Source organism: Anomalospiza imberbis, chromosome 35, assembly GCF_031753505.1.
Source record: "Anomalospiza imberbis isolate Cuckoo-Finch-1a 21T00152 chromosome 35, ASM3175350v1, whole genome shotgun sequence".
Taxonomy (NCBI): Eukaryota; Metazoa; Chordata; class Aves; order Passeriformes; family Viduidae; genus Anomalospiza; species Anomalospiza imberbis.
Window position 1 is genome coordinate 832,469 of NC_089715.1, and position 24,396 is coordinate 856,864.

Consider the following 24,396-nt stretch of genomic DNA (forward strand, 5'->3'; position numbering starts at 1 on the left):
GCAAAAGGGCGAATCCTCCCCCTGGTACAGATATCTGAGTGGCCAGTAAAGTACAGCTCTCCCCTCTTGTTCCCTGCAGGACAATCAGGACCATGAAGAGGAAAAGTCACAGATATTCCTTCTGGCCTTCGTAACCAAAGCTGTGCCAAAGCACAGATGCTGCCTTCAAACTGACTCAAATTCCAGCCTAGACCTCTCACCTTCCAGACAACTCCTTCTCCAACACCCCACCAGCACCAAGCCCCCCAAACTCCTGCACAGAAGCCCTCGACACCCCGCCAGGAGCCCCAGCTGTCCCCGTCCCTCCGCAGAGCTTTCCCGCCCTCCAGCAGACGCCCTGGTTCCCTGCAGGTGCCGTGGGATGGCACTCAGGAGGATCTGCTCCAAGGCCTTCCCCTGGAGCACGCTCAGGCTGCCAAGCCTATGGATCCTGGATCATCCTTCCCACCGAGCCTTCCTGTGCACGGCTGCTGCATTTGCACGTTTGCGCTCAGCTCGGACTTCTCCACTTCACCAGGAGAGCTGGGAAAGGATGGAGAGCAGCCTGGCAAGCTCTTTCTGCAGCTCCCTCTTTACCCTCGGGGAGGGAGAACATCCCACAGGAAAGCAACTGGTGCCACAAGGAGCGGGTGGCCTCAGGCACCTTTGGGGATGGAACAAGGCCTTGGTTTGACATAAGTGAGCACAAGCAATACACATGAGTAAACAAGTAATTAGCACAGACATACCTAAGTACTTAGCACCAATTAGCATAACAAAAACCTGGCAGGCCTAACTTGACATGAGAGTGACCTGACAAAAAGCTTTAGACACAGTCTACCAGAAGAACTAAGGGCAAGTGTGGAATCAGCCCTGTGCAGGGAAGCCCTGAGGAAGACTTTGTGCTGCTTTGGGGCATCGAGACCGCTTCTGGCCAGGGCCTGGACATCAGCTTCAAGTATGGGAATCTGACACAATGTATTTCCAACCGCCTGCCTGTGGAATCACCTCAGCAGTGTAAAGATGGATGGTGATTTTGATACAACTCCGACATCAACCCACTGAAATTTGTATGTGGCAGAGAAACACTTTAGTGGGGTGCAGACCCCTGCCCTCCTGCCAGGTCAATAAAAGGGCTTTTGGCTGACAATGCATTTGTCAGCTGATTTGTTTGAATGAGGGAGACCCCTCAGGACTGCTGTATCCTGAGGGAACACCGTTGGCCTTGGCCTGTAGGCACCTGCACAAACTTAAAATCAGCTGCCTCAGCTTCCAGGACCTCTCTTGGCCAGCATCCTGACGTGGATGCAGGACTGCTGTGAGGCACTGCTGGGACCCAGCGGGACAGGACCGGCTGTCTCGTGTCCACGCAGCACCCCTCACACAGCCAGGGCCATCCCGAAACCAGACAAACACTCACATGTCAGCACAGGGGAGCAAGGAGCACTGGGCTCCTCTCAGGGTATCTCAAAGTTCGAGAATCCACCACAGCACTGGTAAATTTTTGGGGGGACCAAGGACTTTGAGTATCAAAAGGGAAACTCCCATTTGTAGGGCGGGAAGTAAAATGCCCAGGACATGTGATTTGTCAAGGGAGCCAGCGGCTGAACCCTGAGAGAATTGCAGGGATAGCCTCACTCCCATGACCAAAAACTAAGAGAGAAGTCAGAAGGTTTTTAGGCCTGTTGGGATATTGGAGGCTATGGATTGAAAGATACACGCAGGCCATCAGGTTCTTGTATGAAAAGTCAGTAGAAGAGATTAGGTGGGAAGAAGACGACAAGCAAATTTTGAAGCTTTAAAGCAAAAATTAGTCAGTGCAGCAGCACTGAGTCTTCCTGCCTTAGACAAACCCTTCTATCTGTTTGTGGAAATAGAAAAAGGGGCAGCACATGGAGGGTTAGCCCAGGACCGGGGAGGATCCAGGAAACCAGTGGCCTATTTATCAAAACTGCAAGACCCTGTCAGCTGGGGTGGCCAACCTGCATTCAGGCAGTGGCAGCAAGCGCCCCACTCGTAGAAGAAAGCAAAAAATTAACCTCTGCGGGTAAATTGAAAATATATACCACTCACTCAGTAAGGAGTATCCTCAGCTAAAAGGCTGAGAAATGGTTCACAGATTCCCGAGTGCTAAAGTATGAAGCCATCTTAATAGATAATGGTTTAGAGCTAGTCGTGAGTAACCAACTCAGCCCTGCCCAGTTTTCAGATGGAAAACCTGGTGAGGAATTAATATATAATTGCCTAGAAGTTATAAACTATCAAACTAAAGTAAGAGAGGACCTAACAGATCAACCACTCCAAGGTGGAAAATGGTTGTACATTGATGGATTTTCACGGGTAATCCAGGGCACAGGGTATTGGGGTAGGCTATAGCAGATGAAGAGTTAGTGGCCCTAGAAAAAGGAAAATGTCGGAACACAGCTCTGGAAATATTCACACAGAAAAGAGAAACAATATATACCAACTCAAAATATGCTTTTGGAGTAGTGCATACCTTTGGAAAAATTTGGGAAGAGAGTGGGCTATGAAATTCAAGAGGAAAGGAACTAAAAACTTATTTTAGAAGTGTTAGAAACCTTACAAATACCAGAAGAAGTGGCAGTAGTATATGTTAAAAGACATAAAAAAGGGGTGACTCAAGAAGCACAGGGGAACTATTTAGCAGATTTAGATGCTAAGAATGCAGTTGAATCAGGGACAGAAAAACTAATGATAGCATTAACCCCTATGAGAGAAATGGAAGAAGTCCCCGTATTCAGTGAGACAGAAGAGAAAGAATTCCTCAAAACAGGAGCCAAGAAAGATAACAAAGGGAAGTGGAGATTAGCAGATGGGAGGCAAATGTTGAATAAACCCCTTGCCAGGAAAATACTAGAAGGCATACATGGGACAACACACTGGGGTACACAAGCGCTAAGTGATCAATTTCTAAGGGACTGGGCCTGCATAGGAATTTTTGGGATAGCTAAGCAGGTATCTGAAAGGTGTGTGATATGCCAACAAGTAAATGAGAAGGTCATGAGGAAAACACCAGGGGAGGGTGAGAACTAGCCTTACAGCCCTTTCAAAACATCCAAGTAGACTTTACCGAGCTTCCCCAGGTACAACGGTGGAAGTTTTTGCTAGTGATAGTAGGTGACCTGACTCATTGGGTAGAAGCGGTACCCACAGTTAAAGGCAATGCCAATGTTGTGAGTAAAACATTTCTAGAATCAATCATTCCCTGATATGGGATGGTGAACAGGATTGATTCAGACCAAGGAACTCATTTTGCCTCTATAATATTGCAAAAAGTTGTTCAAACCCTGAGAGTAAATGGGAATTACACACTCCATGGCATCCACAGAGTTCTGGTCACATTGAGAGGATGAATCAAACTCTTCAAAGAGCTCTAGTTAAGCTGATGACGGAAACCCAGATGTCACAGATGAAATGTCTCCTTTTGTCCTTATTAAAAATTAGAACCCAACCCCAGTCAGATCTGGGGGTCTCACCCTATGAAATGACGTTTGGGTTACCCTTTTTGACCTCACCCCAGAGCATTGCCATCTATGAGGAAGGGGAAGCCAATGCCAAGAAATATGTCTATAGCAGAAACCTTAGAAGGGCTAAGACATAAAGGGGCAATTCCTCAAACTACCACCCTGGATTTCAGAGTCCACAACATGAATTCTAGGGGTTGGATCGAGTAATGATCAAGTCATGGAGAGATCAGCATTTAACTCCTCAGTGGGAAGGTCCCGTTCAGGAACTGCTCACCACCAAATCAGCCGTGTGAACTGCAGAGTGGGGATGGACTCATGCCAACAGATGGACTCATGCCCACAGAGTTACAGGCCCTGTAGGAAAAACCCAATGAGTGGACTGTAACATCCAGGACAGGGGAAATGAGATTGACTCAAGCAGAGACCGAGAGGCAACCAGAAAGACAACAAACACAAAAAGTAGAGTCAAGCTTCCACCAGCCAGCTCGACAACTGTCTTCCTGTTTTAATGAACGGGAATTAGCAGCACCTGTTGAGGGGAAGTACACAAGGGACCGTAAAAGGTAATGGGGCAGCCACCAAGAAGACTCCATAGCCCTGCTGCGGGCAGCAACCCCGTAGGCATGGTAAGGTAGGGACAAAAGGCCATATCGGACCACTGTCATTCCCCAACTGTCTTTGAATACAACAGGGACCGGAGGGCGAGACCGAGCTGGCCTCTGGACCCCTAAGATACAATGACTGTGGGTAGCAACCACAGAGGCATGATAGATGGGAGTCAAAGCCATCCTGGACCTCTGTTAGGCCCTTTTGTCCATTCCAAATAAGTGTGTCTAAGGAAAACCTGAGCTTTTTCTCCTGTTCCCGCTGTCCTTGCCCACATCAACAGATGCTAGTATGACTCATTCAAGAGAGAGAGAATTTTTTTTTTACTTAATTGTTCCAGCAAAATGACTTGTAAAAACAGAAAACGGGAGGTTTCCTATAGATGAGTAATCCTATGGTTGACTCTCACAGTTAAGGGGTGAATATTAAGTAGATGTTAAGAGAAGTTGTGTAGGTGGATAGTTATCTTTCCCTTCCCCCTTGTATTGTTATCATGGGATGTCCTCAGTAGTCAGGGCATTTGGGAGGGTCGGCTTGTTGCTATGGCAGCGCCTGAGCTCCAGTAAAGCTGTAAGAAAGTGATCTCCACCACTGGACAGCGAAGGAGTAGTGGATTGACAAGACCTTGGGAGGGGCTGGAGGTATAAAAGACAGAACATCCATTTTGTAGATGAGCACATGGTGACTGAATCCTTTGCTCCTGGTGCTGTATTCTTTACTTGATTCACTCTTCTGTTGTATTTTGATAAGGTCTTAATAAAACCAGTTAAATTATTGAAAGTGAAAATTGTTTCTCACATGGGGTTGGGGAATGTGGGGCAAGGTTGTCCACACTGGGTCAGACCTCAAGGTAAAACTTCTCTGACCTGGCCAGACCTCCTTAGGAGTGGCCCTACATCAATATCAATCACAGAATGCAGCAATCAGCTCTTCTCTAAAGAGAACAGTAATAAAGACACGCTTTAAAATAGGAATACATATTTCTTAGAAGCTCTTTGAAATGTTTCTCCATAACTGTAAAAGGAAACCTTCTTAATGAACTGCATTAGAGCAGAGGGAAATCAACACACAGCCATGGCTTCTCAGGACTTGCTTCATCCTAATGAGAACCGTGGTGCATTTGCAGCTGAGCCCTGGAACCTCAGGGCCTGAGATGAGATAGCACAAACCTTTCCAGGAGTCAAAGTCAGAGAAAAAAGCCAAAGTTTCTCAAGCCATTAATGGGTGCCACTGAGGTCCATCCCCAACGCAGGCTCCTCATGGACTCCTTGGAGGAGAGAACTGGAGGCCAGGATGGCACAAAAATCTCTCAGGGACTCATAGTGAAAAGGACAATCCAAAGTACCCTTAATTACTTGAGTATCTCAAAGAATCAATGTTCCCAACTGATTGTCAGTGCAAAGCTCTCAAGGGACTCATTAAAACAGATAATTTCAGGCTGTGACTGCACAATCTTTCTCACAGAATCTGTATCAAAAGGGAAACACCAAGTACCTTAAAAGAACTGAAGTACCTTGAAGCATTCATGAGCCCCACTGAGTGTTGTTCCTGACAAAGCCTCTCCAGGGACTAATTACAGCAGATAATTGGAGGCCATGACTGCACAAAGCTCTCAGAGACTCCAAGGCAAAAGCCAAAGCCAAAGTGCTTTGAAAAACCTGCAGTCCCTGGGAGCATGAAGGAGCCCCCAGGGCCATTCCTGAGCAAGGCTCCCCAGGGACTCCTTCCAGCAGATCCTTGAGGCCACTGGGATGTGGGCTAGGGGGGGATGCAGAGGGCAGGAAAAGGGGCTGACAGTGCCCAGCCTGGCTGGGGCTGTGCCAGGAGGCCCCAGTGCCTCAGGACAAGGTGTCTCCTGACAGCCCTTGGTGGCACAGACCCTGCTGTGCCCCAGGGCACCAGGACTTGGCTTCTCTTTGTCCCCACCTGTCATCAGTGCCTCCAGTTCTCTGCTCTGCCTGGGGCCTGGGGACACTTTCTCAGTCGTGTCCCTCAGTGGGACCCATTAAAAGTCAAAGAAACTTTGGAGTTGGACTGTGACTTGGAGCTCTGGAGAGGTTTCTGCAGCTCCCTCTCAGGGCCTGATCTTCAGGGCCTGAGCACAAAGCTCCAGAGGGTCATTAAAGTCCTTGTGCTGTGTCTGTGCTGCTGAGCTGGGCCGGGCTCCTGGCACAGAGGGTGATCCTGGTAACCAAGGAGAGCTTCAAAAGCACATTTCTCTGGATGAGCAGCTCTTCTCCCAGCCCAGCAGGGCTGCGGCACTGCCTGCAGCCAGCCCGGGCACAGCACAGAGGCACAGAGAGCTTCCATCAGTCAGGGCTGGGAAGGTGCTGAGAAGTGCCTGGGGCAGAATCCCTGGCAGCCCTTGGCACAGGAACCTCTGGCTGCAGGACAATGCAGCTGCAGCTCCTGGAGTGATCTCCTACAGCTGGAACATCCCAATGCCCACAGACCCTGTGAGTACATTCTCTGAGTATTTTTGGTACAGGGGAGGTGAAATGCTCATGAAGCTCTGACATGCTGAGGGGTTCTGATCAGTCATAGAATGTTTCCAAGACAAGGATTTTGATTCAAATGAGGAGATTTCCTAAGACTTTGTATTCTGTTTCCTACTATTGGAGAATGGCAGGGATGGAGGGATAAATATTAAAGGATTATTATGAAGTATTGATTATGAATTCTGACAAGTGCCTGAGACATCTGAACTGTTTCTTTTAGTGATCAATAGGTTCACAGTAGATCCCTAATGTGCCTCCAGCCACTCTGCCCATGGACAGCAGCAGCATCACCTCTGCTGGAGCCATCAGGCTCAGTCTGAGCTGTCCTTTCTCCAAGCTGCAAACAGAACCTGCCCCCAGCCAATGCCCTGCAAACAGGCAGGGTTCTGTCAGGCCAAGGAGAGTGCACAGAGATTTGGGGTCTGTGAGTGCTGGCAGGGAGAGCTCAGGCACAGGGAAACACCTGCAGGAGGAAAATCCCCAGGAAGCAGAGAGAAGATCAGGGAAGGAGAGAAAACAAAACCCAGAAATGCTGTGGCAGGGAGAGTTTAGAGATGTCCAGAGGATCCCCTCCAGTGCAGCCCCTCCCTCTGAACAAGCCCCCTCCCTCCTGTCCCCCCAGCCAAGCCTCTGCCTTCAGGGCCGGGGCTCCAAGGCGTGCAGCCCCTCCTGTGCAGGCAGAGCTGCAGCAGAGCCGTGGGGCAGCTCTGCAGCCCCGGGCCCAGTTCCCTCTGCAGAGCACAGGGCTGGGAGCAGCTGCCCGGCACTGGGGGCTCTGGGAGGGGGCACAGCTGGCTCAGGGTGACACAGCTGTCCCCAGTGCCCGGCTCTGGGCAATGCTGTCAGTGCAGCCAGGGAAGGAGCTGCATCTCCCTTCATCCAGTGCCGTCAGAAGGACACTTGGAAGTCTCCCTGGGATTCCAGTCCAAGCTGGGAGCTCCAATCCAGGGTGCAAACCTGTCCTAGACCATCTCTGAGTTATAAGATTGATGGGGAAAGGTAGAGGTGTTCTGACACTGAAAATGCTGTTTGCTTGGTGAAATGAGCAAAGTGAGTCCTTGTCTAAAAAAGTGGAGCTGGGCTGTGCTGGATCCATCTGCTCTCAGCAGTACCTCAGGACGGTTCAGGGGAAGCGTGGGAACCTGATCACCCTCCACCTGAGAAAGGTTAAAGCCCAGAGAAACTCTGGCCAGAATGACAGACCATCTCCCCTCACTCACCACTCAACAATTTGCCTCACAGAACTTGTTCTGTCCTCCCTGGAGGCAGCAGAAATGCTGAGAGCTTCTGATATACAAGAATACCAGGAGAGACATGGGGGTTCTTAAAAAGAAAACCTCATAACTCTTAAACACAGATGAGTGTCTGGGTGTGTTTCAGGGGAGGGTGTATGGGAAATGGCTTTGGTTTTGGTTACAGGTATCTCCTCTAACTCGTCTCTGTCCTTTCTCCATGAACAGGTCCCCATGTGCAGCCACAGCCGATGTCCAACAGCAGCTCCATCCGCCACTTCCTCCTGCTGGCACTGGCAGACACGCGGCAGCTGCAGCTCCTGCACTTCTGCCTCTTCCTGGGCATCTCCCTGGCTGCCCTTCTGGGCAATGGCCTCATCATCAGCGCCGTAGCCTGCGGCCACCACCTGCACACGCCCATGTTCTTCTTCCTGCTCAACCTGGCCCTCAGCGACCTGGGCTCCATCTGCACCACTGTCCCCAAAGCCATGCACAATTCCCTCTGGGACACCAGCACCATCTCCTACACAGGATGTGCTGCTCAAGTATGTTTTTTTGCCTTCTTCATCTCAGCAGAGCTTTCCCTCCTGACCATCATGTGCTACGACCGCTACGTGTCCATCTGCAAACCCCTGCACTATGAGACCCTCCTGGGCAGCAGAGCTTGTGCCCACATGGCAGCAGCTGCCTGGGCCAGTGGCTTTCTCAATGCTCTGCTGCAAACGGCCAATACATTTTCCCTGCCCCTGTGCCATGGCAATGCCCTGGGCCAGTTCTTCTGTGAAATCCCACAGATCCTCAAACTATCCTGCTCCAAATCCCACCTCAGGGAACTGGGGCTTCTTGTGTTTTCCATTTCTTTAGGACTTGGATGTGTTGTGTTCATGGTTTTCTCCTATGTGCAGATCTTCAGGGCCGTGCTGAGGATCCCCTCTGAACAGGGACGGTACAAAGCCTTTTCCACCTGCCTCCCTCACCTGGCCGTGGTCTCTCTGTTTGTCAGCACTGCAGTGTTTGCCTACCTGAAGCCCCCCTCCATCTCCTCCCCATCCCTGGATCTGGCCCTGTCAGTTCTGTACTCAGTGGTGCCTCCAGCCCTGAACCCCCTCATCTACAGCCTGAGGAACCAGGAGCTCAAGGCTGCAGTGTGGAGACTGATGAGTGGATGCTTTCAGGGACATTAAACTGCTGGCCAATTTCTGCAAATCACTTTTAATGAAAGTCATCTGTGTTACCTCTTATTGGTTTCATTTTGGAGGTTCATATTTTGTTTTACTTTCTTCATATTGTCAACAAATACAAAATACACTCTTTGACATTTCTCATTTTGTTTCTCTCCACCTTCCCTGTGGCTACAGACTGTGTCAATAAGGGCCTGCACTGTTGTTGGCTTTAAAGGAACTCAAGGATGTCCCAGCAGAGTTTTCTGCAGAGATGCCCTTTTGTTGCCTTCTCCGGAGCTGCAGCAGCAATGTCTGTGTGCAGAGCTGGGGGCAGATCAGTGCTGGCACAGCAGCTGTGCCCAGCAGCAGCAGCACTTGGTGTTGCCAGTGCTGCTCCCGTGGCCCTGCCCCGCTGCCCTGGTGGCCCTGGTGTTGCTGCAGGGCCTGAGTGCTCTCGGGCCGGGCACAGTCCTGGGGGTGGCAGTGCCGGGGCTGCAGCAGGGACAGCCCATGGGCACTGCTGGGGCAGCGCTGACGCCTCAGGCCAGGGCCTGGGGGCTCCAGGCTCCTTGCCCAGGCTCTCTCAAGAACACGGCCAGGCCAATGCTCAGCACAGAAAACCCCCGTGAGCAGCCCCAGGCTGGCCGTGGGCAGGCTGGGGGCAAACAGCATGGCTGGTGCTCTGCAAGGGCCCTGGGGGAGACGGGAAGGAGCAGCAGAGCAGGGGCTGATCCATCCCCAGTGCGCTGGACAGCCCAGGGCAGCGTCCCAGAGCGTCCTCATGGAGCTGCCAACAACATCCCCCCTCTGCAGCCCTGGCCTCTCCCCCAGCTCACACAGGTGCCGCATCCTTGCAGGCACAGCCACGGCAGCGCTGGCTCAGGAGCCCCTGTTTGCATTGCACACAGCAGGCGGGAGCACCCCCATGCTGCTGCTGTGGGGACATGAACCTGAGCGAGCACAAATGCCATCAGCCCCTGGGGCCAGGAAGGGCTGGGGGACGCCAGGGAAACCACTCAGCTTTGTCCTGGCCTCTGCAGCCAGCCAGAAAGTTTGTTCCCATCAGCTGGGAGTTTCCTGTCCCACTGCAGACGCTGTTGCTCAGAGCCAGGGCTGCCTGGCAGCCACCCCCAAACTGCCCTGAGCATTTCCTTGGCTTCACCTTTGCTTTCTTTTTCCTTCCTTAGTACATATTTCTTCCTGTTGCCCACCCCTATTCCCTCCCCTGCAAACAGCCCATCCCTGTTTGCCCTTTCCTCTCTGGCCCCTCTCCCCATTCCAGTTCCTGACTTGGCACCATGGGATCGTCCCTTGGGGAGCAGGATCATCCCACAAGTGCTGCAGGAATTGTCTGCAGGCTCCTGCAGTGCCTCGTGCTGCTCCCTTGCCAGAGGCACCCCAGGCCAGGGGGGCACATCTGGGCTGCTGTGTCTGGCTGTGGGGCTGCCTGTTCTGGGCAGTGAGGAGGGGCTGCAGAGGCTCTGCAGGACTGACAGGATGGGCTTTGGGGCTGTGAGGAGAAGCTGAGGGACCTGGGCTGCTGGAGCTTCTGAAGAGGAGGCCCAGGGCTCCTCCTGCAACTGCTCCGAGGGTGGTTTCAGAGAATCCCAGAATCAGCAAGGCTGGAAAAGACCTTGGAGATCATCAAGTCCAACCTTTTCCCTGACACCGCCTTGTGTCTCCTGAGTCTCCTCTTCTCCAGGATAAACAACCTCAGCTCCCTCAGCCGCTCCTCACAGCACTTGTGCTCCAGACCCCTCACCAGCCTTGTTGCTCTTCTCTGGACACACTCCAGCCTCTCCAGGTCCTTCCTAAATTGCAGGTCCCAGAACTGGACACAGCACTCGAGGTGCTGCCCAACCAGTGCTGAGCACAGGGGAAGAATCACTGCCCTGCTCCTGCTGGCCACACCATTCCTGATCCAGGCCAGGAGCCATTGGCCTTCTTGGCCACCTGGGCACACGGCTGGCTCATGTCCAGCCTGCTGTCCATCAGTCCCTGCAGGTCCCTTTCTGCCTGGCTGCTGTCCAGCCACTCTGTCCCCAGCCTGTAGCGCTGCAGGGGTTGTTGTGGCCAGAGTGCAGGACCTGGCACTTGGACTTGTTAAACCTCACCTTGTTGGATCTGGCCCCTCGATCCAGCCTGTCCAGGTCCCTCTGCAGATCCCTCCTGCCCTCCATCAGATCCACACTCACACCCAGCTTGGTGTCATCTGCAAATTTGCTGATGCTGGACTCAATCCCCTCATCCAGACCATCAATGCAGGTATTAAAATCCACACTGGCTGGCTCTGATCCCTGGGCCATCCTGTGGGTGCCCTGTGATGGCACTCAGGGTGATCTGTTCCAGAACCTTGCCAGGCACCGAGGTCAGGCTGACAGGCCTGGAGTTCCCCAGATCCTCCTCCCAGCCCTTCTTGGGGATGGGCTCACACTGGCACCTCCAGTGCTCTGGCACCTCCCTGGTGAGCCAGGACTGATGGTAAATGATGGAGAGCAGCTTGGGGAGCTCATCCACCAGCTCCCTCATGCCCCTAGGATGGATCCCATCAGATCCCATAAACCTGTGAGTATCTGAGTGGCCCAGCAGGTCCCCAGCTGCTTCCTCCTGGATTCCAGAGGCCTGCTCTGCATTCTGACCCCATCTGCCAACTCAGGAGAACTCTTGTCCTGAGGACAACCTGTCGTTATATTGAAAATTGAGACAAACAAGATGTTAAGCTGCTAGGCCTTTTCCTTATCTTTAGTTGCTATATTCTCCACTGCATCCAATAAAAAGTAGAACTTCTCCTTCCTCCTCCTTTGCTATAAAATTTTTTATAAAAACATTTTTTAGTCTTCTTACAGAAGCTGCCAGGTTGAGTTCTAACTGAGCTTTTACCTTTCAACTTGTCTTTCTGCATGGCCTAACAACATCCTTAAACACTTCCTGAGTTGCTGGTCCTTTTCTCCCCTGAGCTCCCACAAAAGCTCCATGGGCAGCCAGGGCAGTCATTTTCCTCACCAGCTCACGTTTGGCCACACTGGGACAGGCTGCTCCTTCCCCCTTAAGATTACTTTCTTGAAATGTGTCCATCCTCCCTGGACCCCTTTGTTTTTAAGGGCTGTTTCCCTTTAAAAAATCAGTACCTGATTCAGTACTCCCCAAATCAGCATCCTAAATAGACCAAAGTCTGCCCTTCCTAATTCCAGTGTGGCAGTTTTGTTGCTGCCCCTCCTTCTTTCACAGAACATTGAAAACTTGATTATTTCATGGTCACTGTGCCCCAGGCAGCCAATGACCCCCACATCTGCCACCAGCCCTTCTCTGTTTGTGAGCAGCAGGAGACAGAGCTTTCCTTGGGAGTGGAGTGTTACCAAAAATTCGGTAAAACAGAAAACTCCTTCACACCAATGCAGCATTAAGAAGCAGCATTCTTTATTCAGCCGGGTGCACGGGGGATAGCTCCTCCCAAAGCCGAGCATGCTGAGTGCAGAAAAGTTTCTGTTCATATTCTGTATTTTGCACACATATTCACTGATTGTCCTGGACTAAATAAACATCTGATAATCATTTCCCCAGAATCATTAACATATTTCCCCTCCCCTTTACCCATGCTCTCTTCTGTCCTGGGGGTCTCTCTGGTGGTCCCTGGTGGTCGTGGACCCCAATGTTCCAATGGGCCTGGCTGAGCTGGCAGGACACTGAGGCTGGTGAACTTCCAGTTCCCCTTCTGACACAATGGGCATTGTGTGGTTTCCATAGGCCTGGGGTTTTGGAGAACAAGCTCCAGGTGTCAGCTCACCTGGTGGAGACAATTTATCATCTGGTAACATGAGGTCACAGAGTGATCTATGACATCACATGAGTGATCTATGACAGAATGGTCCATGACATTAGGAGTGGGTTATGTGAGGCTATCACAAAGCTTTGACATCAAAGGCCATCTCTGTGACATCACAGAGCAGGCTGTAGCATCACAGAGGGGCTGTGTGACATCCCAGGAGGGCTGTGTAAGGTCACTGGGTTGGTCACTCCGCCCCAGCTCCCCCTCACAGTTTCTCCCAACAAGTCCAATGCTGTTCATGCCCAGCGGGGTCCCTGTCCCCCGGTATCCCCCCGGTCCACCTGGAGCCACATCCTCCACCAAAGGATGTTCCACAGGATCCACCCCAGAGCCTGACATGGGGAAAAGGGCCAGGGCTGTGTGACCAGGACATCAAGGGCATGGATTATCCAGGTCCCTATGGCCTGGGTTGAGTTCCCCAGGGCAGGAAAGATGTCTGGCAGCTGGAGCAGGGTTAGGGAAGGGCCTCCAAGGTGGGGCTGGAGCCCTTGGGCTGTGAGCAGAGGCTGAGGGAGCTGGGCTTGTCCAGCCCAGAGCAGGGAAGGCTGAGGGGCTCCTCATCCCAGCCTGGCAGTGCCAGCGAGGAGGGGATGGAGAACACAGAGCCAGGCTCTTCACCGGGGGCCTGGTGGGAGACAGAAGCCAATGGGTGGAAGGGGAAAGAGGGGAGATCAGCCAGGCCAGGAGGAGATGAAATGAGTCAGGCTGGTTTCAGCATTTCCTCAACACCAAAAGAAGCCTGACCTCCCTTCTCCATCCACCATGGAGAGCTTTGCAAATCAGGAATTGTTTGAGCTGTTTTGCCTCCACTCCAGGACGAGCATCCTGATACAAGAACTTAATTGTGTTTATATCTATCACAGAACCACGTTTGTCTACAATCAATTTTAGTATGGAAATCACTTGTGGATCGTGGACTCACCAGACACTGCTGGGACGTTGCACATAGCTCAGGGAAGAGCGTGATTGTTATTAAATTGTGTCCTGTGCAACCATGGTCTGTTGGCCATGAAGAGAAACTTTCTGTGCCTCTGAGTGTCACCAGTTCCTGACCCCCAAAGGACACAAACCTGATGAGTTGTGGTTCCCACTCCAGTGGTGGCGCTTGGACCTCCCTCCATCCCCAGAGCAGAGCTCCCTTGTCCCAGAAAGTCCCTGGCAATGCAGGGATGAAGGAAACAGGACAGGCTGTGGGAATCAGGGGCAGGGCACAGCCAGGGATTTGGGGTGGTTGTGAGCCCAGGGCAGGACCCAGCCCTTGGCCTTGGTGAACCTCATCCAATTGTCCTGGGCCCATGGCTCCAGCCTGTGCAGATCCCTCTGCAGAGCTTCCTGCCCTCCAGCACAGCCACACTCCCACCCAGCTTGGGCTCACCTGGGAACTGACTGAGGGTGCCCTCGATGGCCTCGTCCAGATCAGCAATCAAGAGATTTCACTGACCTGGCCCTAATCCTGAGCCCTGGGGACACCCCTGGGTGTGACTCCATTCCTCAGCTGCTCTGAGTGCCAGGGGTTGGATGAGGGGAATGGTGGGGAGGGGTTGGGGACAAAGTGTTATTGATTGTCAGCCATGAAGGGTCTTGATTTTCACATCTATTCAGACTCCATTAGGAGGTGCTGGGGGTCAATATCAATTGGACATTGCTGATATCAAACTCTAAACAGGAAAAACTGGAAAAGAAAACAGGACAAAACAGTTCTCTCTGCATAGTTTTCAAAGCAGTATATTCACTTTAAATACACTACTGAAATCTGTCTAATTCATCACAGAAGAATTGAAAACGTCAATTATTCCCATGGGCTTTTCTTGTTTGGAAGTTTTAAACAAATCTTTATGAGCCTTTCTCACTGAGTTCCTGAACTGAAGAGCTCAAGAAAGAAGAGGCCTCTGGAGTAGTAAAATTCATCAGCAACCTCCAAGTGGCTGAGGCTCCATCCCCATCAGAGAAGCTATGAACAGAAATGGGCACAGATTAGATTGTCCTAGATTAGGGCAAATTTGGGAGAAGACCTCCAGAAGGAGCCCCCAGAAAGCAAACCTTCACAGCCCCTTCCCCACCTGGTTCGGGAAGAACTCCCTCGGAGAGTAGTGGAAAAAAACCTGTTTATTTAACAAGCAAAACACTCCCCAGTACAAAAACAACACCAGATAACAAAACTCTTTCACTGTTCTGAAGAGATGACAAATTCAGAAAGTCTCTCCTGGGGGTGGTCGCCCAGTTCTCGGTCTCCGGTGCTGGGGATGGCTGCTGCAGGTCACAAAGTGCAGGCTCTCGGTGTCTCTTGGTGTTTCCCAGGTCCCGGTCTGGAGCAGGTTCAGGTGATATTCAGGAAAGGAAAAGGGAAGGAGGAAAAAAACAATCCAGGGTAAAAATTGGACTGCCTAGCCTAGCTAAACTAACTAATAAGCAAAAGTAAAAGAAAAGCGAAAAGCAAGCAAGCAAGCCAAGCCTCTCCTATACACAGACCATGGGGGGAGTTGAGCCAGCTGATAAAAAGACAAAACAATCCTTCATTTTCAGAGTCAGTCCTGATGGCGCAAAACCTAATATCAGGCATAAACAGAACACATGACTGGGGATACAAGCACCATAACGTCACCCTAAGACAGCTTTGTGGCTGCCCCAGCTTTGGGATGGGCCCTGGGCCTGGAGCAGGAGCAGCTCTGGAGGGCCCCAAGGCCGGGCTCTTGTGCTGGCCTGGGCAGATGGGATGGCAGCAGGGGCTGCAGAGCTCTCAGCACCTCAGCCCGAGGGGAGCAGGGCACCCAGGGAGCCTCCTTTGGCCTTGGCCAAGCCCCTTCCCCCATGGCTGGGGCTGAGTCCTGGCTGAGCTGCAGCTGCTGCTGTGCCCTGGCCAGGGGCTGAGGCCGTGGGGCCAGTGGCCAGAGCAGCCTGGGCTGAGCAGAGCTGTGGGGCCAGAGCCGGCTGGGCTGTGCTGGGGAGAGGCCCTTGGTGCTGCACAGAGCTCAGGGCAGCTGGCAGAGCTTGCAGGGAGCTGGGCTGGGCTCAGAGAGCCTGGCACAGAAACCATCAGTGTCCATCCCAGCCTGGCTGAGCGTGCAGGGCAGGACTCAGCCCAGGCCTTGTGGGGCAGGGCCAGCGCCTGTGCAAGGCATGGAAAACAGGCAAGTGCCCGAGAGAGGAGGCTGCTCTGTGCCCTTGGGGGCATGGACACAGTAGGAACACTCAGGAGCCCAAAGAGCCTCCATGGCTGTGCTGGAGACCAAGGCTGGAGCAGGGAAATGCAGGGCTGCTGCGCCATGGGGAGGGCATTGAATTCCAGCACACACCTCAGCTCTCTGATGGTCCCGGCACAATGCTGGGCCCTGTTTCAGGCTGGAGCAGAGCAGATGTTGATGGCACAGGAGCCCTGCGGGGCTGGCAGGGACCTGCAGCTTGCAAGGTGCTCTGCTCCCCCTCAGCTCCTCTCTGAGAGATCCAGTCCCAGCTCGGCACCTCAGGGCACAAGTGGCACTGCCTGTCCATGGGCACACAGCTGGTGTCTGCCTGGAAAGGGGCACAGGTGTTAATACTTGTACATTTCATATTATACAAGGACATTTTTATTATCTGCATCACTAGAGTACTTTTAAGAAACATCAATTTTCTGATGTACTGATGGCAGAAGGAGAAGAAATACTGATCTTCCTGTCTCCTTGAGTCACCAATATTCTGTTTATTCTTTCCTCTCCCTCTTCCTTTAGGTGTTTCCAGCTCTCCTGTTGAAATGGCCATTTCTAAGGACATCTCTGCACTAGACCAGGTGGATCTATGTACTTCCCGTTGCACCCAGATTTCCCCCTCCAGATGCTTTCTGGTCATTCAAATGTCTCTGAATGGACTGGTTTCATTCTTTGCACATCAGGGAGTGGCCCAATCTTTCTGAAGTTCAAAAAAATATTAATTACATCTTACTATTTTTTAATCTATCATGGAATTACCTTTTCTTGTGTCTTTGTCTAAAACTGTTCCTGTACAGAAGTCCCTTGGGGATGGGGGACATGTCAGATCCTGCTGGGACATCACAGAGAGCTGAGGGAAGAACTGTGATGGTTATTAAACTGTTCAAATGTTCAACTTGTTTTTGTTGGCCGGAAACCTTTCTGTGCCTCGGAGTGTCACCATCCCTGAGCCCAAAGGACACAAACCTGATGAGTTGTGGTTCCCACTGCAGGGGCACTTGGGCCTTGGCTCTGCACAGGAGAGCTCTTCATCCACTTTCCCTCTTTTCCTCCCTCTGGGCATGGAGGGAGCTCCTGACTTCAGCCTGTGACTCCTGTGTGCAAAGAGCAAATCTGGGCAGAATCGGGACAGGGAGGATCTGGGGGGACCTTGGGATCTGTGCTGGGCACAGAAGGTGTTTTCCATTGCTCTGGGACTGTCTGCTGTGCAAAGTGGATTTAATATCCAGCAGAGGAATGACTTTTGCATTTATGGAGCTGTGCCTTCCCTTGGGTTTGTTGGCTGACAAGAAATGAACATTCCTCTGTGTCTGGAGCAGCTCCTTCTCCAAGGAAAGCAGGTGAGAGTTGGAGCCACGGAGCTGAAACCTGCAGGTGCAGCCTGGGCTGGAGGGAGCTCAGATTTGCACAAGGCTGCTCTGAGTGCCAGGGCTTGGATGGGGGAAATGGTGGGGTGGGGGTAGGGACAGAGTCTGATTGATTGTCAGCCATGAAGGGTCTTGATTTTCATATCTATTCCAACTGCATGAGGAGGTACTTGGATTCAGTGTCAATTGGAGAGTGCACATATCAATGTGTTAACAGGAAAAAAAACCTAAACCGTACATGAAAAATGGTTTCTCACTGTCTTTGTAAATAAAATACATTCACTTCAACTACACTACTGCAATCTGCCTAATTAACCACAAATGATTTGAACACTTACATTATTCCCAGAGGTTTGGCTTGTTAAGGTGTTCTGAATGTTAATGAGCTCTGGGACACTGAATTCCTGAAGTGAAGAGCTGAAGGCTGAAGAAGCCTCTGGAGCAGTAAAATTCAGCAGCAGCCTCCAAGTTGCTGAGGCTGTCAGCAGCCCCCACTGAGGCCATCCCTGCCCAGAGACCATGGGGGAATGGGCAGACAAGGAGAGCGTCCCTGGGGCTGGGGCAGCAGAACTCAGAGGCACCAGCGGCTCCAGCTGGGAAATGGAGTGTGGAATGGGGCTGTGAAAGCCCTGCCTGGGCTGTGCCAAGCAGCACACACAAGCCCTGATTCCCATCCCCCAAACAACTCTCAAGGAGACATTTAAGAGGAATTACAATTGTTTGTGTCCTCTGAGTTGGATGCACTGGAGAAATACCAACAAGAGATTCTCATGAGCTCAAAACAACAAAACAGCCTCTATTGGGAACTTTAGAAGATGAGAGAAAATTTGGCAAAAGCTCTTATACAACATTTAATCAACAAAAACACTTCTCAGAGCATTAACTTGGCCCATTCACTTTACAAGCTCTAATCCTGTTCAATTTTAAGTTAATCAAAATTTGCAAGAAGACACAGAAAAAGAGAAAAATAAGATTTAGAGAAGCACACAGAGAGCTACCAGCTCCTGGATTCCAATGGTTCTCAAAAAAATAGAAATTCCAAGAGGTGGTAGGATCAAGATGTGTGCTTGCCTTGTGCTCAGCCTTAAATACCCCTTGGTGTTCCTGGGCCCTTCCCCCAGGTGGGACTTGGGGTCATTTGGTCACTCAGGAGCTGGGCTGGGGGTTCCAGAGGTGGCTGTGGAGCATTGCCTGTGCTGTGCCAGGGACTGGCAGACACTGCTGGGCTGGGATAGAGGCTCTGGGGGGATTGGGGTTCCAGGGCAGGGCAGGGCTGGGGTTCCAGGGCAGGGCAAGGCTGGACCTGCCCCTTCCTCCCCACACATGAAATGTTTCCAGCCAACAATCTCCTCCAGTCTGTCACAACAGGCGGTGTTGGAGGTGAAATCCCAATTCTGGCCATTGGCACCCGGATGAGAAGGACAGTTCTTTTCCATAGGAATGAAAGCCCCAGGTCTCAGCTCATTTCTGGTTTGATTGCCTCGATTTTGTTCGGTTTTGTTGTTGCTTTGTTTCTTTGGTATGCCTGAAGTGTCCAGTCAGGAGCAGTGACTCTTGCCAAGGAACTTTGTGGTGCTGTCACTTAATATTAAATCTGGTTTTTGCTGATCCCTTGCTGGGGATTTTTTCAGCGCTCTCAAGCCCTCGTTGGTAACAGGGTGAAGGAGCCCTGGCCCAGGCTCTGGGCCTGGGGGACACGGGGACGCTGCTGGGGGGTCCCTGTCCCCCTGTCCCACCCCCCACAGCCCCAGCCCCCGTCCCCGTGTCAGGCTCTGGGGTCGATCTCGTGGAACATCCTCTGGGGGAGGCTGCGGCACCAGGGGCGGGGGGACCCGGGGGGACAGGGGACCCCGCTGTGCACGAGCAGCGTTGGACTTCTCTGGGGGAACTGGGAGGGGGGGCTGGGGTGGAGTGACCTCCCCAGTGACCTCACACAGCTGCCCTCTAATATCACACAACCCACTCTGAGATATAACAGGCCACCTGTGATTTCATACAGGTGTCCTGTGAGGTCACAGCCTGCTCTTTGAGGTCCCAGTCTGCTCTGTGATATCACAAAATCTGCCCTGTGATGTCACAGCCCAGCCTGTGATGTCACAGACACCCTGTGATGTCACAGCCAGCTCTATGATGGCACAGCCACCTTTGTGATGTTATGCAGCCTTGCTGTGATGTCGCAGTCTGCTCTGTGATGTCACAACCCACTCTGTATTGTCTCAGCCTTCTCTGTGACATCACACAGCTGCTCTGTGATGTCACAGAGCCCTTTTCTATGATGGCAGAGTCTTCTCTGTGGCCTCACAGCCTGTTCTGTGATGTCACACAGCCAGCCTGTAATGTCACAGCCGACTGTGACATCACAACCTCCTCTGTGATGTCACAGCCTGCTCTGTGATGTCACAGCCTGCTCTGTGATGGCAGAACTCACTAAACAGCGCAGCACCTCTGTGGGCTCACAGACCCACCCTGTGATGTCACAACACCTTCAGTGATGGAACACAGCCACCCTATAATGTCACAGCACACTCTTTGACCTCCCAGCTTGCTCTGCTCTGTGATGTCATACAGGCATCCTGTGATGTCACAGCCTGCTCTGTGATGGCAGAACTCACTTAACATGTCACACAGCACCTCTGTGAGCTCACAGACCCACCCTGTGATGTCACAACACCTTCAGTGATGGAACACAGCCACCCTATAATGTCACAGCACACTCTTTGACCTCACAGCTTGCTCTGCTCTGTGATGTCATACAGGCATGCTCTGATGTCACAGCCTATTCTGTGATGTCACATAATAAACCAGTGATGTCACAGCCTACTATATGATGTCACAACCTGGTCTGTGATGTCACACAATCACAGAATCACAGAATTGCTGGGTTGGAAGAGACCTTTAAGGTCATCAAGTCCAACCCATGCCCTAACACCACCTCAGCTAAACCATGGCACTGAGTGCCACATCCAGTCTTTTTTTAAACACATCCCATGATGGTGACTCCACCACCTCCCTGGACAGACAGTTCCAGGAATTTATCACCCATTCCATAAAAAAATTTTTCCTAATATAAAACCTAAATTTCCCTTGGTGCAGCTTAAGACACTGTCCTCTGGTCCTGTCAGTTGCTGTGAGGAGAGAGACCGACCCCCACCTGACTGCAACCACCTTTCAGGGAGTGTAGAGAGTGATAAGGTCACCTCTGAGTCTCCTCCAGGATAAACAACTCCAGCTCCCTCAGTCACTCCTCACAGGACTTGTGTTCCAGACCCCTTGTAATAGATAAGAGAAGTCTCTTTGTTCATCATTAAACAGGAACTCAGACAAAGGAAGAGGTTTTTTGTGAATAACAGGAAACCCGAGGATACGCTGACTCCTTAAGTTGATTGTACAACTAGGGTCTGGAGGTGTGTAACCATCTATGGAAAGATTGTTACAGGGTCATAAACCCCCAGCGAGGAAGAGGAGGAGAGCCTTCATCCAGACGACCACCAGAGAGCAGGCGGCGACCCCCTAGCAACTGGAGGCGCACGCGCAGAGTACTCCCGGAAAAGCCACAAACGCGGAAGAAGGGGGAGAATAAAGGACCGTGGGAAAAGGGAAGCGGTGTGAGCCTTGGCGGAGCACTGACTCCCCGGCTGCACCCAGCGCTGTTTGCTTGTCATTGCTTGCTGGAATCAATAAAATTCTTTTTATCAATCCCTAAAGGATCAGACAAATTATTTACTTTAACTTATAACACCCGCTCCCTGCTCTTGCTGCTGCCCCATCTTCAAAGCCTCTCCCTCGGGCTCTTCCTCCCGTGCAGAGCAGCTCTCCTGGACAGGGACGGCAGATGGCACAGCTGGGAAGCAAAGGGAGCACTGAGTCAGTATGGGGACGTTTTCCTTGGCAGCAGCTGCACTTCCATCAGGGAAGGGAAGATCTCAGAGCCTCCCCAGGAGGGTTAGAAAGAAAAAGCAGCCGAGCGGGCCAGGCTGTGGTGAGCGCAGCCACGGTGGGACTGTCCCGCAGCCCCGGCAGCCCGGCACAGCCGGCACAGCTCCCGGGCCCTGCCGGCACAGCTGCCTTGCCCAAGGACAGCCCCTGTGCCGGCCGGGGCAGCTGCGCTGAGCAGCCCCAGCACGGGCAGGGCCCGCTGCTGCCCCGCCGGGCAGTGCCCACGGCCACAGCCCACGCCACCCTCAGCCCCACCCTGCCTCCCCGGCCCTGGGGCCTCACCCGGGCTCTCTCCAGCGTGGCAGCAGCAGGTCCCCGTTCCCTGCTCTTGCTGCTGGCCTTCAGCTTCTCCCTGCTGGCTCCCGTCCGTCTCCGGCTGTCCTCAAGGTCTCCACTTCAGCTGTGGCAAAAGTGGAGGCTCTGCAACTGGTTCCAAGGCTTGGCAGAGCTGCAGTCCCGGAGCCCTCTGTGCTCCCTGCCGGCCCCCTCCATCCCCTCAGCCCCGCCATGCTCTCGGCAAACCCCGAGCCCCCTTCAGTTTCTTCAGCCCCTCACAGTCCTCTCAGCCCCTCAGTCCCTCCTGACCCATCCCGTCCCCCTAGACCCGCCACCCCTCGGCCTGTGCCACTTCCCTGTCACCTCAGTGCCACCATCGCCCTCGGCTGCCCCACAGCCCTCAGCCCCAGCAGCACCTCAGGGTCACCGTCCCTTCAGCGTCACCGCCCCCTCAGCCCCCTCAGTCTCACCGTCCTTCAGCAGCTCCTCAGGGGACAGTGCCTGGGGCCACCGGCAGCTCCCACCGCTCCAGGGACACCCGGGGCTGGAACTGCTGCTCCGCCCGGCCCGGCCGCCAGCTCGGACCCAGCACAGGGAGAGGGGACACAGGGGGCACGGGGGAAAAGCAAGAGGTGAGGGAGGAAGCAGAGCAGGGGAAGAGGTTAAAAAGAGGCCTACACCTATACAGATATCAATCTATGTAACTAAACCCCCATATATCAATACAAATATGCCTATCTACAAATATAACTATATATATGTAAATGTAACTATACACATGTATAAAGGCAACTATGGACATCTACAACTATAACTGCACATCGAAAAATATAAATATATACACCTAAAACTAAAAATAAATTAACTAGACAAATCTCTGTCGATGTAGATAGATAAATGTAACTACATAAATCTATAAATACAACTACATATACCAATAAATATAACTATACACATCTATAAATATAACTAGAGACAGAGGAATTCTACCTGCCCAATGGTCACAGGCTCTCCCTCTGTCTCTTCCTGGCACACAGGGCAGCCCTCCTGGACACGTTGATCACACGGGATCTGGGAAGCAAAGGGAACACTGAGACAATACTGGCCCTCGTGCAAGTGTCCCTTGAGCACCAATTGTCCTTCTATCAGGGACATTAAAAGATGGCCTGAAAGGCAGACTCTCACTTGGCAATTTGAAGCCTGCTCTATAAAGAACAGGGATCCTTCCAAGTTTTCAAAACGGAACTGTGTAAAGTATTTAAGTATTCTAATAAAGTCTCAGCACCCACAGTGCAAATGGCACCCACGAGAGCTTGAAACACAGACAGTCCCAGTGACAGAGAGACCACAGTCCTCACTGAAATGGCTGAAGGCTGCTGGGGGCTGAGGTATGAACCAGACTGGGACACCCAGCTTGGTGGCACAACTCCCACAAGGTCAGGTTTATTCCCTGCTCTCTTGCCACAGCAGAGGACTCAGTGCCCAAGCCTCTGGCGAGGCGTGGAGGGCAGGGCTCGGGCAGGTTGTGCATGTGCCTTTGAACTAAAGGCACCAGGAAGCACCAACCCTGCAGACAAGAACTCAACTCTTCTCGTCTCCCTTCCTGCCAGAGGCAGGCTCAGAGCAGCCGTCTCACACCTCTCTAAACCAACGGGGGCTCTGTCCTTACCAGGCTCCTCGGGCTCTGGGGAACTGTTCTCGCAGCTCTCGGTGCCAGATGAAGTTTCCTCTGCTGCAGCCCGGTTCACAGGCTCCCCTCCTGAAGACTCAGGGGCAACATTCATATTGCCCTTGAAAGAACAATAGAAAAAAAGAAAACTAAGGATTATTCAGTATTTTGCTGGAATCACATCAAGGATACAGTTGCTCTCCTTCTCCATGTAACAGCGTTCAAAAGCTTTCAGCCCAGCCTCTTCCATTCCCCTCCAATGGGTTACCTGAGCAGAGGGAGACCTTTCAGGCAGGGATCTCCTGATCTCCCGGATCATTTGCTCCACGGCAAAGCCAAGATCCACTGGTGGCAATTGCTCTTTGCCAGGTGCATTCCAGGCTGAGCCGGAGGCTGTCAATGCTGCACAACCTGCACTGCCAGGTGGAGCGCTGGGGGCTGAAGTGCCCGAGGTGGCTGCAAGAATCCAAACACATTGGTCACGCTCCACAATGTGGCTCTGGGACACAGATCTCTGTTGCTGCCTTGGATCAACCATCACAGGAAGCAGGCAGGAAAACCAGGCAGAGAATCTTTTGCCTTTCTAGGTGCCCCTTCTAAATAAGCTTGAGAATTTTGGGCCGAGAAGGACAGAGCCTTGTGGAAAAATACTCCAAGCAGTCACTTTTCATGACCTTTTGGGGAAAAGCAAGGCTACAACTCTTTTCCTACCTCGCGGGTCGTAGGCTGGGGGCTGCTGCTCCCTGTGGAGCTGCTGGAAGCTGCAGGGCTGGATCCTGAGCACCTCCCGGTCGATGGGAGGCAGCTGCCCCCCGTAGAGCTGCTGGAAGCGGCTGCGAGGCCCCTCCCGCCCGAGCGGCAGCAGCGGCTCCCCGTAGAAACCGAAGAAGCCGCAGGGCGGGATCCGCAGCAGCTCCCGCTCGGCGGGCGGCGGCCGCTCCCCATAGAGCTCCTGGAAGCGGCTCGGCCCCTCCCGCCGGGCCGGCACCGGCCGGTCCCTGTGCAGCAGGTGGAAGCCGCAGGGCGGGCGCCGGGCGAGCAGCGGCCGCTGCCCGGGGGGCGGCTGGAAGCGGCCAGGCCGGGGGCTGCGCAGCTCCCGCCCGTCCGGCAGCGTCCGCTCCCTGTGCAGCAGCAGGAAGCCGCTGGGCGGGCGCCCGGGCGGCAGCGGCGG

The 24,396-nt window shown here is 52.6% G+C and overlaps 1 protein-coding gene, 2 long non-coding RNA genes and 2 pseudogenes across 3 annotated transcripts; 2 read left to right on the top strand and 3 right to left on the bottom strand.

Moving 5' to 3' along the window:
* The window catches only part of LOC137464036 (zinc finger protein 208-like), a 1,110,012-nt pseudogene that overhangs the window by 637,104 nt on the left and 448,512 nt on the right, over positions 1-24,396 (bottom strand).
* Positions 1-24,396, top strand: part of LOC137464035 (zinc finger protein 850-like) — a 1,110,255-nt pseudogene that overhangs the window by 628,685 nt on the left and 457,174 nt on the right.
* Positions 8,256-8,987, top strand: LOC137464063 (olfactory receptor 14J1-like; the record flags this gene model as incomplete). The annotated part of the gene is made up of 1 exon (XM_068175379.1): positions 8,256-8,987. A coding segment is annotated over one exon (732 nt), but the record flags the coding sequence as incomplete, so codon positions are not given.
* Positions 21,105-22,208, bottom strand: LOC137464051 (uncharacterized). The gene is made up of 3 exons (XR_010994058.1): positions 22,027-22,208; positions 21,563-21,700; positions 21,105-21,185 (listed from the first exon to the last, which is right to left on the bottom strand). It is a non-coding gene; the product is annotated as an uncharacterized lncRNA (long non-coding RNA).
* Positions 22,499-23,827, bottom strand: LOC137464049 (uncharacterized). Its single transcript, XR_010994056.1, has 3 exons — positions 23,494-23,827; positions 23,226-23,346; positions 22,499-22,627 (listed from the first exon to the last, which is right to left on the bottom strand). It is a non-coding gene; the product is annotated as an uncharacterized lncRNA (long non-coding RNA).